The 18,037-nt window shown below is 39.8% G+C and overlaps 1 protein-coding gene across 3 annotated transcripts in view; it reads left to right on the forward strand.

The window, feature by feature from the left end:
- Positions 1-18,037, forward strand: part of LOC102232263 (NACHT, LRR and PYD domains-containing protein 14-like) — a 90,850-nt gene that overhangs the window by 22,418 nt on the left and 50,395 nt on the right. For all 3 annotated transcript variants that reach the window (XM_023329688.1, XM_023329687.1, XM_023329690.1), the window contains 2 exons: positions 1,234-2,977; positions 16,135-16,329. In XM_023329688.1, the coding sequence (XP_023185456.1) occupies positions 1,234-2,977; positions 16,135-16,329 (1,939 nt within the window). The remainder of the gene's footprint in view (positions 1-1,233; positions 2,978-16,134; positions 16,330-18,037) is intronic.

Genomic DNA, 18,037 nt, shown 5'->3' on the forward strand with positions numbered 1-18,037 from the left:
TAGTAAAACCCGGCTCATCATGTCTACTTTTCCATAGATAGATAAACATTCTTGTTTAAAGAAAAAAGGCCAACAGCCACATAACGTTCAGATAAAAATAAGGGTAATACAATTTCTAAGTATGATTTTCAAATAAAGTTCAGATTAAGGACTCATTTTCAATAGTCTTTAACCTGAATGTCTACCTTGATAATAAACTGGTATTAAGTTGCACAAAATTCAAGACCAAACTTCAGCTTTAAAAGAGAACAAACAGCTTTTATTAACATTTGCAAATGGAGAAAACATACAAAGCTCACATCTCGGTGAGAATCGGATGAGTTCTGACTTGGGGCTGAACGTCCCCTCATCTACATAGGATACGTCACACATTACGTAGTCACACCCCCTGGCTCAAGTGTCAGGTAAAAATCTATACGTTACTTATCTGTCAGTTCCAGTGGAGCAGAGTTGCATACACATTCACAGCTCAACTTTAGGCGTTTCTCCAAAAAACCTCTCTGCTGATGGCTAAACAGATACTAGTAACTGAACTTCAACAAACTAGGCTTATCACCTTAGCCATGTCTCACATGTCTAACTGCTGAACACCCTGTTCTTCACTTATTTGAAGAGGGTCAGAAGAGCACATGTCCTGTTGAGCTGCAACTTAGTGCAAACCTTTAATAAAAACATCATAAAATGTACATTCAATTTTATTTAAACATTGTTAATAAATTTTTCCTTCACACTGGTTTTAGGTTTATTAATCCTATGCAGTTAGTAAAATGTTCTTCAAATGACTGGAAATGCAAAGTTTTGAGTAGATTTTATTTTAATTTCCGGGGAGCAGACCCCACTAATACTGTGTGACTCCACAGCTGCTTGTGTCTCATTAATGTTAGCAGATGTTGGCAGCTATGATGTAATCTAGAGATTCTGTTACAAACTGAGTTTATACACCTCTGGAAAAAAATGTAAAGTTTCTCTGATTTTACTCTTTATAGGTATATGTTTGATAAAATGAACATTGTTCTTTTGTTCTTTGAATTACTGACAACATGTCTCTTAATTTTGTTTGTGAATGTATGTAAAGAAGCAGTTAGATTTAGAAAACCGCACCAACAAATATCTTCTCATGGGTCTTAGCACTGCTGGGGGCTCTGCCCCCCTAAAAGTCAGATCCTAGAATCGCCCCTGGTTTTCATTATGTTTAGCTGAAGTGTCTCCTGTTGTGTTTGTCTCTTTTTTCAGATTTTGATATTCGGTGTCAGAGTGACCTTAAAGCGTCTCTGAAGAAGAAGTTCCAGAGTCTCTCTGAAGGCGTCGCTGAACCTGGAAATCAAACCGTTCTGAACCAGGTCTACACAGAGCTCTACATCACAGAGGGGTTAACTAGAGAGGTCAACCAGGAACATGAGGTCAGACACATTGAAACAGCATCCAGGAAACAAGAAACAACAATCAGAAGAGAAGACATCTTTAAAGTCCCACCTGGAAGAGATCAACCAATCAGAACAGTGATGACCATGGGAGTGGCTGGCATTGGGAAAACACTGTTAACACAGAAGTTCACTCTGGACTGGGCTGAAGGCAAAACCAACCAGAACATTGATTTCATATTTCCATTCACTTTCAAAGAGCTGAATTTGCTGAAAGAAAAAAAGGTCAGCTTGGTGGAACTGATTCATAGCTTCTTCACTAAAACCAAAGAAATCAGCAGCTTTGAACAGTTCCAGGTTCTGTTCATCTTTGATGGTCTGGATGAAAGTCGACTTGGTCTGGACTTCAACAACAATCCGATCCTGACTGATGTTACAGAGTCCAGCTCAGTGGATGTTCTGGTGACAAACCTCATCAGGGGGAAACTGCTTCCCTCTGCTCTCCTCTGGATAACCACACGACCTGCAGCAGCCAATCAGATCCCTGCTCAGTGTGTTGACATGGTGACAGAGGTCAGAGGGTTCACTGACCCCCAGAAGGAGAAGTACTTCAGGAAAAGATTCAGAGATGATGAAGAGAAGGCCAGCAGGATCATCTCCCACATCCAGAAATCAAAAAGTCTCCACATCATGTGTCACATCCCAGTTTTCTGCTGGATCACTGCTAAAGTTCTGGAGAATATGATGAAGACCAGAGAGGGAGGAGAGCTGCCCAAGACTCTGACTGAGATGTACATAGAGTTCCTGGAGGTTCAACTCACAATCAAGGAGGAAAAGTATTTTGGAAAAGCTGAAGAAGATCCAGAGAACAAGAAGCTGATTGAGTCTCTAGGAAAACTGGCTTTTGAGCAGCTGCTGGAGGGAAACCTGATCTTCTATGACGAAGAGCTCAAAAAGTGCGGCATCAACATCAAAGATGCTGCGTTGTCCTCAGGAGTGTTCACTGAAATGTTTAAAAAGGAGAGAGGGACACGCAACATCTCCGTCTACTCCTTTGTTCATCTGAGCATCCAGGAGTTTCTGGCTGCAGTCTACATGCTCCACTGTTTCACCAGCAGGAAGTCAGAGGTGATCAAGACGTTTCTGGGAGAAGAATACAGAGAAACATCTCTAGATGAGTTCATGAAGAAAGTCATGGAGAAATCCCTCAGCAGTAAAAATGGCCACCTGGACCTGTTTGTCCGCTTCCTTCATGGTCTCACTGTGGAGTCCAACCAGAGCCTCTTAGGAGGCCTGCTGGGTCAGACAGAGAACAGTCCAGAAACCATCCAGAGAATCATCACCAACCTGAAGAAGATGAACTCTGATAGAATCTCTCCTGCCAGAAGCATCAACATCTTCTACTGTCTGGTGGAGATGAACGACGTCTCATTTTATCAGGAGATCCAACGGCTGCTGGATTCAGGGAAGGAGCTCTCAGTGACTGACTGTTCAGCTCTGGCCTTCATGCTGCAGGTATCAGAGGTTCTGGATGAGTTGGACCTGAAGAAGTACAACACATCAGAATCAGGACGACGGAGACTGCTTCCAGCTGTGAGGAACTGCAGAAAGGCTCGGTGAGTCCAGATGTTTTCATTGTGTGAATGCTGATTCAGCTCTATTGTCCTCCTGGTTCTTCTTCTTCTGCTTCTGGATGTTTTTGGTCTTTAACTTCTTCCTTCATCCTCTGGACTATTTATTTTACTTTATATTTTATTATTTTTGCAGTTTTAGAGATCCATCATATATTAATTTCCTTTATCACCTCCGACCAGTAGGGGGTGATCTCAATACATTCCTATAAAGGCATGAAAATGTCCTGCAGACACATTCCCACAGTTCCTCCAACATTTTGCCTTTTCAGGGTCGTTACATCGTTCACTCTTAATGTTGGAGGAAACTAAAAAATTCACCAAGTTTTTCCAATAAAATTTCTTCCACAGGCCTGAACTTGAGCTGTGAATCACAGAAATGCAAATATTTAACCAAACATCATCAGTTATTGTTATTTTGGATTATTTAGTTTAGCTTTAATGTATGTTGTGTTAAATTTTCTCCCCATTTGTAGACATGAATATAGTCTGGATGTGTTTTTTTTGGACGTTTTTCCATTAGATGAGTCTAAAATTATTTTAATTCACTGTGTGAATTTCTGATCTTTACTTGCAGGGAGGAAATCTCTATCATAATCAGCCATCACTAAATCTGAACACTTCTTTTAGTTTCTCCTGGCTTTAATATTTTCTGCCATGTGTCCAATGGTACTTTTATCAGGTCTGCATCTATTTGTCTTTTAATAAGACACTGATCTCACTGTAGGACAAATCCATCTCTTTCCATTTAGCTCCACATGTTGGATAAACCAACCAATTATCACTCTCATCTGTGCTGCTCTATAATAATCCTCTAAATGTTTTAAAGTCCATCCATCCTTTACTTTTGACAGTTTTAGTGTCTGAAATTTTACTCTCTTTTTTTTAGTTCAGCTCAGATAAAATTAGTGTTTATTTTGTCCCAATCATTGAATAGTTTCGCAGGTTCCTGTAAAGCAAAGCCTGAAATAAATAATCCTTGGTAAAAGGTTGATCTTTATTATATCTGATTATGTGGATTTATGGGTAATAATGACCAATGCTGTAGATCTGCTCTAATCTCTGCTGTCAGTGGGTGGAATTGAATTCAAAAAGGTTTTTAAAACTCTGCAGGAATTTAAACTCCCAAATATCTGATAGATTTTTATATCAATTAAACCTGGACATTTTCTGAATCCTTAGTGATTGTTGATAGTTAATGAAAGAAGCTGTTTTCTGTAGATTGAATTCATAGCCAGAGTAAGAGCTGAATGTCCTGAGTAAAGAGAGATTACCCAGATAACACCATATCAGTGAAACAACATTGAAACATTGAATCCATGTTGAAGCTGATCAATCAGTTTGGTGTCAAAGCCAAGTTGGGAACTGATTTCTGTATTTCTACCATCAATAACTTCTCTGCTTCCTTTGCTGTGAGTAACGCTGAGCGTCAGGGTTCGCTTCTTCCTGCCTTGTTTAACTTGGACCTGGACGACCTGTCAAAAGAAATGAACCTCTGTAAACTGGATGTTTGATCGGTGACACTCTGGTCAATCACTTTATGGAAGCTGATGACCTCTGACCTCTGACCCAGCAGTGCTGGTTTTACTGAATATCTGCTCTGATTATGGGTTGAGATTTCAATGTCCTTTATTTTATTTAAGCAGGTAAACCCAATGAGATCTGGATCTGTTTTTAAAGAGGAACCTGGGCAGAAAGTCTGCGATACACAGCAACCTGGTTACAAACTAAAACTAATTAATACATAAGCACAAGTGTAAAACAATATAAAACAATTTAAAAGCAGTGACACTGGTTAATAGGATCTTGTTGCCTGTTTTTAAGAAGAAATAAATCCATTGAAATCAGTTCTGATAACTTGAGTTCAGACTGGAGCTGATTCAGGCTGAAGGAGCCAAAACACTGAATGTTTGCTTCCCCTTTTCAGTTCAAACACGTGGAAAATGCAAAAGAAAAATGTTATTAGAGTGTAAAGAATAGGAAATAACAGATCTATGTAAGAGAGAGCTAAAGTATGCTGGAGCCGAGCCGAGTAGAGATTTATAGATCAGGATCATCAGGTGATTATTTCTCCGTAAAGGAGCCAATCAGCTTCTGCATAAACTCACAATGATGAGTAAAACGTCTGCTACTGGTTAGAAACCTTAAAGCTCAATGATACACAATATTCAGTGATTTAAGGTCGAAGCATTTATATATAAAACTTCTCCATAATCCAGGAGAGGCAGGAAAGTTGCTGCTACCAATTTACTTCTAGCTTTGAGAGAAACAAGATCCATTTTGGTAATAAAACCCAATCTTTATTTTCAATGTTCATAACAAATTTGTTATTTTTAAAAGAAAGCTCTTTATCTGGAATAAAACCAAGATATTTATAATTACAGACAAACTCAGTTTGTGCTCCAGCAGCAGTGGTCAGCAATAGAGGGATTTCTGGTAGTTTTCTAGAGTGTTAAAAAAAACTTTTGCTTTTGTCTTATAAACATTAAAAACCAACTTTAAAGTTTGTAAGCAGGTTTGAACAACATTGACAGCAGACTGTAAATATTGTGTTGTCTGTGAAAGTGATGAATAATAGCAGTAAGTTACTAACATTGTCACATAAGTTATTTATATAAATAGAGAATAAAAGTGGACCCAGAACTGAGCCCTGTGGTACACCATTTATAATAGTAAGGATAGAAGAAGTGAAGCCAGTTGAACTCTCTGGGTTCTGTTTAACAGATAATCAGATACCAACATGGTGGCTTGATGCTAGAGCCAATCCTGTGTAGAATCTCAATTAAAAGCCTGATTTACTGTCAAATGCCTTTGATAGATCAATAAATAAAGCAACACAATGTTTTTATTATCAAGAGCCTGGATAAGATCATTACAAACCTTTAAAGTGGCAGTAACAGTGCTATGTTTCTTTATAAAACCAGACTGTACATTTTGTAAAACACAATTTGAATCTAAAAAAAAACCTTCAATTGATCTGAAACTAATTTTTAAAAGATTTTTTCTAGGATTCATAGTTTATAAATTGGTCTGTAATTGTTTACCTGTGACGATTCCCCACCTTTAAATAGAGGCAAAACAAATGCTGATTTCCAGACACTAAGGATTTTGTTAGAGATTAGATTAAAATATGAGACAATGGCTCTGCTATAAACTCTGCAGCCAACTTTAGATAAAAAGGATCCAGGTTTTCTGGCCCTGCTGATTTTCTGCTGTCTGTTTTTAATTCTCTAATAATCTCAGCTGTACAAATAGGGGAAAAGTTAAAAGTGGTGGAATTACAATCATTATTCAAAAACAGCTCATCAGTATTTACATTTGGCCAAATGAATTTAAATCATTAAACAGAGAGCCTACAGAGATAAAAAGCTCATTAAAATAATTTAAAACTGCTAATTTATCAGAAACCATTTTACTTTTTTCCAAACAAACTTTGGAAAGTCCCTCAGTGGCTCAGCAGCTGATTCACTGTTTTACTAAATTTCTTTGGATCATTTACATTTTTTGTCATCTCAGCAAGGAAATAATCTGACTTTGCTTTCTTAATTAATGAGGCACATTTATTCCTCAGTTTCCTAAAACAAAGCCAGCTCTCCTCAGTATTGTTGTTCAAGCTGCATCTCTTTGTTTAAGCAGAACCCCAATCTCTGAGGAAAACCAAGGATTATTTCTCCCCTTCACCCTAATTTTACGTTTAGGAGCATGTTTATTTATTAGTCTTAAAAACTCTTTATGAAAATACTGCCAAGCAAGATCTACGTTATCAAGGAGAGAAACCCTATTCCAGTTAAAATGTAACAAGTCATGAACAAAAGCTTGTTCATTTGGTGTTTTAAATCTCTTTTGGTCGCGATACGTGGCTTAGGTTTTGGTAACTTGAGATTTCTAACTGTACCTATGTAACTGGATCCATTCTGCGTTGTGCTGGTTTTAAGTGATCAGGCCGTGACACGGTTTGTCTTTAAAAAGTGATTTCTCGATTTATTCTGACGAGAACAACAAACAGAAAACAACCGTGTTATAAGCTGCCCGCTCCAAGTCCAACAGAAAACAGAAGTACGTAACAAAGATTAACTTAATAACTCTATAAATAAACTGGATGATTTAGATGAAACAAGCAGCACACACCTCTCCCGCAGCACAACATGACAAAAGGGGAGGGTCTAAGGCAGTGGTCCCCAACCACCGGTCCGCGGACCAATTGGTACCGGGCCGCGCAAGAAATAATGAACTACTTCCGGATCTTTTATTTTGAAAATCCTAAACCGGATTTTACCGGTTATGTCTTGCGCGTCAAAATTGAGCCAACTTGCAGCAGAATGAGTAACAAAACAGCATCGGAGTACCGCGGCGCACCGGGCTCGATACTTACGACCCCCCTGGTCCGCAGCAAAATTGGGAAGGCCTGACCGGTCCGCGCTACTAAAAAGGTTGGGGACCGCTGGTCTAATGTAGCCGGGGTGTTGGAGCCTATTAAGAATTGGATGAATTTATTTTTGCTAATGTATTAAGGTTACAGATCTAAATTTATATAAATAATATATCTATTGTAACTTGTTTATTTACTTGTTTTGTTTAGACCCTCCTCCTTATCAGGTGGCCTCCTGCTGTGATTAGGGAGCGGAAGCAGCTGCTGCGGGGCATCTGATTGTTTGCTTAAGGAGCGAGGGGTGAAATAGTTTTTCCACCGCACCAAATAAAGTTTAATTTTACATTTTTTGGAAAGTCAACTCGGAGAGTGTTTCTATTATTTTTGTACATTGAGAAAGTCACCGTTTGCCACCAGAAAACTTTCCGCGAGTGCTTTGTTTTGGATGAGTCGGAAAACCCTCCTCCTAGAAACTACTTGGCACCTTTTGATTTTTGTTAAAATCCAAGAGTAGCCATAACAAGTGGAAAAACTTCACTGATGACTTGATGAAAGACGCAAAGTTGGGGAATCCAGCGGATCACTCGCAGACGAACAAAGAAAGCAGCCAGCGGGTCGTGAGTAAAACCAGCTGATTAAGTTTATGAATGAAAGCGCCGCTGGGCTACAAAGAAACTATGGATCACTACCGAAAGCAAAGTTGTTGATTTTGAAAAAGGACTGTGGCAAAGAAGAATTTTTATTGATGAACTTATTTGAAAGAGAAGGGATCTGTGTGACAATTAACGATGTCTGATCCTGAAACTCCTCCTGCGTCTGAGGACATGTTAAAGGTGCGCGTTCTTTCGCGCAGAGGCAGACTGGGTGCCTGTACTAGAAAGATTAATGAAATCAAGACTTTGATGTCTGATGCAGGAAATGTTGATGCAGTCAATGAATCAGTGCAAGCATTTAAGGAAGCTGTGGATGAGTTTAAAAATGCTCATAAGTTAGTTCAAGAGCTCTTATCAGAGGAAGAAAAAGAAAATGATTACGATGACTGGTTTGAGCCTCGAATAACTAACCTAAATTATTTTTTGAATGATGTTGAAACATGGAAAAAAGACATTGTACAATCAACAATCAGACCATCTGACAGCATATCCAATGTATCACAGAAATCAAAATACTCTTCTTCCATAAGATCATCAGCATCCAGATCTTCCTCAGTCTCTTCAGAGTTAAAAAAGGCCAAAGCAGAACAGGCTGCTGCACTGGCACGAGTAGCTGCCTTGAAAGAGAAACATGCTTTGCAAATGGAGGAAGCAAAATTGAAGTTAAAGATGGAGCGAATTGAGCTAGAAGCTGATCTTGCAGCATCAACCGCTAAAATAAAGACCTTGCAAAGTGATGAGGTGGACCAGAAACCATCTTTAGGTGATGGCATGAATGAATATTATAGCTCTCATCAAGAACCAGAGTCGATAGAGGGCAATGTGGAATTTATGCAGCTAGGTGCTATACCAAAAACTCCACTTCAACGGACTATTTTCGAGAGATGTAAATCTTCTCCCAGGAGTTTAAGCACAGCAGAGAATAAACCTCAAAATAAGAATCCCACTGAAAGTGAAACTGAAGCTGCAACTTATGATCATAATGCATCTCAAACTGTACAAGATTACCCAGATGTGGCTGTTACTGCTGCTAATGAAAATTTTAATGTTGTTATTCAAAGACAAAATGACATAGCAGAACTCATTGTCAGCCAGCAAAACCTGTCTTTGTTACCTCCGAGAAATATTTCTGTGTTTGATGGTAACCCATTAAAATACCAGTCTTTTGTTCATGCATTTGAACAATTAATTGAAGACAGGACTAAAAATGATAAAGACAGACTGTATTATCTAGAACAATTTACATCTGGTTTGCCAAGAGATTTGGTTCGCAGCTGTTTACATATGGAAGGAAGTAAAGGCTACAGAGAAGCTAAACAACTATTAAAGGAGCACTTTGGAAATGAAATTAAAGTTTCTGGAGCTTATTTGGATAAAGCCTTGAACTGGCCAGCAATTAAAGCTGAGGATGGAAAAATGCTGTATGCATATGCAATGCATTTGAGAGGATGTTGTAATGTAATGCAAGATTTACAGTACATAGAGGACCTTGAAATCCCATCAAATTTAAGGCTGCTAGCATCCAAACTACCTTATAAACTGCGAGAAAGATGGCGAACCACAGCTTATGAAATACAACAGAAAACTGACAGGAGAGTCAGATTTAAACATCTTGTTGAGTTTGTGGAAAATCATGCTAACATGCTTTTGGATCCTTTGTTTGGAGACATTCAAGACCAAACAACAACCAAAAAAACATTCCCAAGAGGCAAAGGTGAACTAAAATCAATAAGAGGTAAAAACAGCAGCTGTGCAACATCAATAGTTACCGAGAATACAGGATGTGCTATAAAGCAATCAGTTTTGCCTCCACCACCTCCTGAAACCACACCCAGTCCCATTATCCCTCACTGTGGATTTTGCGAAGGAAAACACAACTTAACTGACTGTTTGCATTTTAAAACAGAGTCACATGATAGTAAAGTTGAATTTTTGAGAAGTCACGGATATTGCTTTGGCTGCCTACGAAAAGGTCATTTAAGCAAAAATTGTAAGAGGAGACTAATGTGTCAAGTTTGTCAAATGAGACATCCAACAGTACTCCATATTAAAAGTGCAAAAGTTTCAAAGCAGGACAGTCAAACTGAGATTGAAGAAACTCCCATAAGCAGTGCTCTTGTTTCAGCAGGTGACTCAACCGGGGCCGGGAGAAAATGTGCACTTGCAATTGTTCCCGTCCAAGTTAAGGTGGCAAAAGGGGACAAATATATTCAGACCTATGCTTTCCTTGACCCGGGCAGCACTGCAACGTTTTGTACTGTAAGATTGATGAACCGACTAAATTTGAAAGGACGCAAAACAGAGATACTTCTGCGAACAATGGGACAGGAAAAGCCTGCAGAAACCTATGAGGTTAGAGGACTAGAGGTGGGAGATTTGAAGGGCTGTACATATTTGGACCTGCCGAAGGTTTACACACAGGATAAAATACCTGTCTCAAAAGAAAACATCATCACACAAGCTGATCTGGAGATGTGGCCTCATCTCAGGGGTGTCCATTTAGAGAAAATTGAGGCAGACATTGAACTCCTCATTGGAACTGACATTCCTCGAGCATTAGAGCCATGGAAAATAATAAATAGTCATGATAATGGACCATATGCAGTGGAAACTGTACTTGGATGGGTGGTAACTGGACCACTTGGTGTTGATAGTACCGCAGAATATGCTGGGCCTATTGCAGTGTCAAGTAACAGAATTTCTGTTACTGAATTGAAGGATCTGCTCATCAGACAATATAACCAGGATTTCTCTGAGAACTTATATGAGGAGAAAATTGAGATGTCTGTTGAGGATAAGTGTTTTATGGAGATTGCTTCTGGCTCATTGTATATTAAAGATGGACACTATCACCTACCACTTCCTTTCAGAAATAAAGACAAAGTTATGCCTGATAACTATAAAATGGTTAAGGAACGCACACAGCACCTTATGAAAAGGTTTAAGAAGGATAGGATGTATGCAGAAGAATACACATCATTTATGGAGGACATTTTGAAAAGGGGCTATGCAGAAAAGGTTCCATTTGAGCAGCTTTGCAGGGAGGATGGACATGTCTGGTACATTCCACATCATGGTGTTTACCATAAGCGAAAGCACAATCTGAGGGTGGTGTTTGACTGTACATCCTCATATCAAGGAACATCTCTGAACAAGGAGCTCCTCCAAGGGCCTGATTTAACAAACGCCCTTATTGGGGTACTGCTAAGGTTTCGCCAAGAACCAATCGCAGTGATGGCAGACATTGAGGCAATGTTTTATCAAGTCTATGTGGATGAAAAAGACAGAGATGTCCTGAGGTTTCTGTGGTGGCCAGAAGGGAACATTAACAAACCTCTGGAAGTTTACAGGATGAAAGTTCACCTCTTTGGCTCTGTATCATCCCCAAGCATCGCTAATTTTGCTCTTCGTCAAACTGCTGCTGACAACCAGAAGCATTATTCTGATGAGGTTATCGAAACCATTAAAAGTAACTTTTATGTGGATGATTGCCTCCGATCAGTGGCAACAGTAAACCAGGCAATGAAGCTTGTCACAGATCTCACCAAAATATGCAGTGAGGGAGGTTTCACATTAACAAAATGGGTCAGCAACAACCATGAAGTGCTGGCAAGCATCCCTGAACATCACAGAGCTGGAGCATTTAAGGAACTAGATCTGGACAAAGAAAAGCTGAAAGAGCAAATAACAGTTGAGTCTGCACTTGGACTCCACTGGGACACTCTCAGTGACACCTTCAGCTTTAAAGTAACCATCAGGAGTCGACCTGCTACCAGAAGAGGTATACTCCCCACAGTGAGTTCAGTATATGACCCATTAGGATTTCTTTCTCCTTTCGTCCTGAAAGCCAAACAATTACTCCAAGAACTCTGCAAAACCAAATATGGATGGGATCATGTCATTCACCAGGAATTTGCAAAGCCTTGGCAAAGATGGCTCAAGGAGTTAAATCTGCTACATGACTTTCAAGTTGCAAGGTGCATAAAGCCTGAAAACTTTGATCCTGTGGAAACTGCTGAATTGCATCACTTTTGTGATGCAAGTGAGTCAGGCTATGGTACAGTAAGCTACCTCAGATTATCAAATCACCAAGGTCAAATCCATGTCTGCTTCATATTTGGAAAAGCTAGAGTGGCACCTCTAAAGCAGATGACCATACCCAGACTGGAACTCACAGCAGCAACATTGGCTGTAAAAGTGGATCGAATGCTAAAGAAGGAGCTGCAATTACCACTTACAGATTCAACTTTCTGGACAGATAGTACATCTGTGTTGAAATATATTCACAATCAAACGAAAAGATTTCACACTTTTGTATCCAACAGGATTCCAGTAATCCATGACCTCTCCCACACCAGCCAGTGGAGATACATAAGTTCAAAAGTCAACCCAGCCGACGACGCATCAAGAGGGCTTTATGTGGAATCTTTCGTAAGTTCAAAATGGCTGACCGGTCCGGAATATCTCAGCAAAAAAAAGGGAACATGGCCGAGGCGCACAGAAGGTCTGGAAGAAATACCAGCAAACGATCCTGAGGTGAGAAAGGAGATCACAATCAACAGTGTGATAGTGGAGGATCAACATCCAGTATGCAAGCTAATCAAGTATCATTCATCATGGAACAAACTTCAGAAGTCGGTAGCCTGGATATTAAAAGTGAAAAGACATCTTCTACTGCTAAGCCAGCAAAGAAAAAGTCAAACTCACCTGTCTTCAGGAGTGATGAAAAAGCTGAAAAATCAACATGAAACCCAAAACCTGTCAGTGGAGTGTTAAGTTGCACAAAATTCGAGACCAAACTTCAGCTTTAAAAGAGAACAAACAGCTTTAATTAACATTTGCAAATGGAGAAAACATACAAAGCTCAATCTCAGTGAGAATCGGATGAGTTCTGACTTGGGGCTGAACGTCCCCTCATCTACATTAGATACATCACACATTACTTAGTCACACCCCCTGGCTCAAGTGTCAGGTAAAAATCTATACGTTACTTATCTGTAAGTTTCAGTGGAGCAGAGTTGCATACACATTCACAGCTCAACGTAAGGCGTTTCTCCAAAAAACCTCTCTGCTGATGACTAAACAGATACTAGAAACTGAATTTCTACAATCTACGCTTATCACCTTAGCCATGTCTAACATGTCTAACCGCTGAACAGCCTGGTCTTCACTTATTTGAGGAGGGTCAGAAAAGCACATGTCCTGTTGAGCTGCAACTGAGTGCAAACCTTTAATAAAAACATCATAAAGTGTACATTCAAATTTATTTAAACTTGTCTACTAAATTTTTCCTTCACAGGAGGACATGCAAAATGCAGAGAAAGCTATAATTTGTTTTGAACAAAAACGCTACTTTGACTGTGAATTTACTTACTTGGAACAAGGCAAACCTCTTAGTTCAAGAAGTACCATCCTCAAACTGGATCCGATGCTTGATGGTAGCATTTTGAGAGTTGGCGGCAGGATAAATAAAAGTACAATGCCAATCCACCAGAAAAACCCGATCATTTTACCTAAAGGTTCACATATATCTAACCTCATCTTACAACAAATTCATCACCAAGTTGGACATTCAGGAAGGAGCCACATGCTCTCCAAGCTAAGGCAGAAATTCTGGCTCCCACATGCAAACTCTTTTGCCAGAAAAATTAGCAAGAGCCGTGTATTCTGTAGACGCATACAGGCAAAACCTGGTGAGCAGAACATGTCGGACCTTCCTGAGGACCGTTTATTTCCAGACCTACCTCCTTTTAGTCATGTTGGCATTGACTACTTTGGTCCTATTGAAGTAAAAAGGGGACGAGCTCAGGTGAAACGATGGGGAGTCATATTCACCTGTCTGGTGAGTCGAGCTGTCCACCTGGAGATGGCCAATTTCTTAACCACAGACTCGTGCATAAATGCTATACGCAGATTCATCTGCAGAAGAGGATCAATGATGAGCATCAGAACAGACTGCGGGACGAACTTTGTGGGAGCACAAAAGGAACTACAGGAAGCATTAAAAGAGCTAAATCATCAGAAAATCCAAAAGGCTCTTTTAGTAGAGGGAATAAAATGGATTTTTAACCCTCCTTATGGGGCTCACCACGGTGGAGTCTGGGAAAGACTAATACGTCTAATCAAAAAGACCCTCACATCTGTTCTAAAGGAACAAACACTGGACGATGAAACCCTGTCAACAGCACTATGTGAAGTAGAAGCCATCCTAAATGACAGGCCAATAACTTCAGTGTCAAATGACCCCAATGACTTAGAACCACTAACATCAAACCATTTACTCCAGCTGAAAGGGAAAGCAACCATACCACCAGGAGTCTTTGACAAAACAGATCAATATTCAAGAAGAAGATGGAGACAAGCACAGTATCTTGCAGATCTTTTCTGGAGACGTTGGATAAGGGAGTACCTCCCACTCATGCAAGAACGAAGCAAGTGGAACAGCAAAAAGAGGAACTTCAGCCCTGGAGATCTGGTTGTTATTGTGGATAACTCGGCACCAAGGAGCGCATGGACAATGGGCCGTGTTATGAAGACTTTTCCAGATGCCAAAGGCTTTGTTAGAAGTGTTTTGGTTAAAACCAAAGCCAATGTTATCCAGCGACCAATAGATAAGCTCTGTCTTTTAATGGAGGCAGCAGGATGAAATAAAAGACTTTCTAATATTTACTATGGACTGCTTTAAGCATTAGAAATGTTGAGAGGCTCTAGATAACATTTATAGACAAAAGAATTATGAACATTGATTTTTAAAGATCATAATTAAATTTATGTCATGTTTTTGCTAGATACTAGGCTCCTATGAATATTATTTTTGTAAATTGTTACTTTGCTAAGGCTAACAATTAGGGGCTGGGATGTTGGAGCCTATTAAGAATTGGATTATTTTATTTTTGCTAATGTATTAAGGCTACAGATCTAAATTTATATAAATAATATATCTATTGTAACTTGTTTATTTATTTGTTTTGTTTAGACCCTCCTCCTTATCAGGTGGCCTCCTGCTGTGATTAGGGAGCGGAAGCAGCTGCTGCGGGGCATCTGATTGTTTGGTTAAGGAGCGAGGGGTGAAATAGTTTTTCCACCGCACCAAATAAAGTTTAAGTTTACATTTTTTGGAAAGTCAACTCGGAGAGTGTTTATGTTATTTTTGTACATTGAGAAAGTCACCGTTTGCCACCAGAAAACTTTCCGCGAGTGCTTTGTTTTGGATGAGTCGGAAAACCCTCCTCCTAGAAACTACTTGGCACCTTTTGATTTTGGATTTTTGTTAAAATCAAAGAGTAGCCGTAACACAGGGCATCTTGTCCCGGGAGTGATGTGCTCCACACTCTTCCTCTTGCCCATATATGGAAGACGCAGTGACAGAGCACAGCTGGTTTGTTAGCGAAGCAGGTAATCAGCATTTAAAAGCAGGTAGATCTCTGAGGAGATCAGATCCCAGGCTGATGATTCCTGCAGAGGCAAGATACATGATACTGGTCTGCTCCCAGTTTCCTCTGTGGCAGCATTTAATAACCTGCTGCTGGGAACTATGGTTCTATAGAATATACTACTATTATTAATGATGATGATGATTCTAGATGCTGCAGCAGATATTGGCTAAACAAACCCAGAGATGCCAGAGGTCCACAGCAGGCTGGACTTCCTGCTCTGCTCACTTCATTTCTAACTCACTTCCTGCTTGGTGGAAGATCTCAAGGAGCCAAACGGTCTAGTCCAAGTCCGAGCTGTGAGCAGTTCCTCCTCCTCTCCATCATCTCCAGTAGTTTCCTTCATCAGCTCAGTCAGCCTCTTCATCAGCTGCTTCAGCTCCTTTGAGGCTCTGATGCTGCAGCTCCATCAGATGCTGCAGAGAAAACTGAACTTTCCTTCACAGATGATAGAAGATCTTCAACATCTGACTGCAGCTGAAGGTCTGAGGACATGAAGCCTGGACCAGAACCAGAACCAGAACCTGGACTTTAACCAGGACCTGCACAGATTCTCTGTGGGGTCAAACTCAGTAAATTGAAGATCAGATGTTGATCAGATGATGACATCACTGTTATCATATTTTAGTCTGTTTATGATCCAGATTGATTTCATTAGAACTGAATTTATTTCTTCTCTAATCACAGACTTGGTGGCTGTTTGATCCAAATAGCTGAATGTGAAGTTTTGGCCTCGGCTCTGAAGTCCAACCCAGATCTGAGTGAACTGGAAATAAGTGACATCATACTGGGAACACTGGGACGTGAAACCTTTGGAGACTCTGATCTGAAGCCTCTGGTTGAGATCCTGGAGAGTTCAGTCAGTAAAGTGAAGAAACTGAGGTTTGTTTTCTTTATTTATCCAGTAAAATCATTCATTGATTCTTCAATCATTAGCTTAATTAATAAGTTAATTTAATATATTTTCTTTTAAAACAATCTGTTTAAATGTCAGAATAAAATCTCTGAAACATTTTACCTTATAAATAAATTATTTTCTTATTTCAGACTTTGAGATTATTGAACTTTGTTTTTCAGTTTTTCTGATTTTAAATGTTTTTACTGATGAACAAAAATCTGATTATCAGGAAGCAGCAGAAATATCTTCACCTCATCCAGGCTGGTAGAAAACTTTGAGTTTCTGTTTGGATCAAATGTTCTGGTTCTGCTGGTTTGGACTCTTTAAACCAGTTTGACTGGATCAGATGTTAGAACCAGTTCATCAAGTTTCTTTTACATTCAGTTAAATTAATTTTCTACAGTTTTATTGTTTATTTGTTCATATTTCAGTTTAACCTTTATTAATACTATATGCAGTCTGAGCTTTTTCCCTCAAATTACCAGCAGAATCACGTCTAACAGCTACATTAATAGATCAGATATTTAATACTGTCTGTTATTGCGCAATAGCCAGCCCCGCCCTTTCCTCACAACTCTCCTGGGCTGACTACTGACCAGTTCTCTGTCTAACAGGTCCGGAAAATCCCTAAGACCTGGGTATTACCCTAAAGGAGATCTATGAGAGATAATCTATTCAAACTGGTGGCGAAAGCGATTCGTCTAGCTCTAACTACCTCCAATCCAGAAGCTACAACCCTTTACAGTTAAGAAACAATCAGCTGAGTAGCCCTCGCAGCTGCATAATTCCAATAACCACTTCTGCTAACGGTAGCTCGCTTCCTATCATATAACTCACTCTTGGAACCGGCTAGATTAGATTTAGTGACTTGGATGTAAGTCCCAGGGTCATTATTTACACTCACCAAAGGAAATTATGAAGCCTCCTTCTTCCTGGAATCATGTGCATTAGTTTTACCTTAATTAAAAGAACTGAAAAATAGTCAAATGACTCGATTAATTCCAATGTCCACCAACCTCATTAGAATTTTATAGTATGAATTTATTAAGCACGCTTAAGGAGGGATATGCGACATACAAATCAATAATTAATTGTATATAATCCAAAAACAGTGTAATAAAATTTACATGTACAATCATACTACCCTGTCTCCTCTCCCTATCTTATGTCGCACGTTCTAAGATGGAATCTTAGGAAGCAGATTCAACTCATACCCAGACGATGGTGGATCTTCTGGCAACAGGAGTTTCTAGCATCCTTGGTCGAGGCCTTTGCCTTGTGTGGAAAAATCCTCCTTAGAAAGGAAACAAAGCAGAACGGGTCTGAATCCTTTTGCAGAACCCAGTTCCTTGTCCCTTAGGGATCTTTGTCCTTCCTCCAAGTCGTGTTGCAGAGTTTGAAATGGTTGGGTTGAGACGGGACCGACGGTCGAATAAAGAACCAGAGCTGAGGCGATGGGATCCAGTCCTTTCTTAGCGGTGTGAAGTCCGAGCTCCCCCGTGGTTCTGAAGTGCGGTCCGTTGCAATCCGCTCCTTCGTGTTGTCTCTTCTTCCGCGCCGCCGGACTAGGAACGGTTGGTTCCTCTTTTCAGCCTGTTTTTATACACTTCTCTACCATATGTGTGTATGTAGAGTGTTCGGTCTACGTGACTTCCTGAACATCTGCTGAAAAGCCCCGGTGGCCCCTCCTGT

The sequence above is a fragment of the Xiphophorus maculatus genome, chromosome 24 (genome assembly GCF_002775205.1).
Source record: "Xiphophorus maculatus strain JP 163 A chromosome 24, X_maculatus-5.0-male, whole genome shotgun sequence".
NCBI classification, from domain to species: domain Eukaryota; kingdom Metazoa; phylum Chordata; class Actinopteri; order Cyprinodontiformes; family Poeciliidae; genus Xiphophorus; species Xiphophorus maculatus.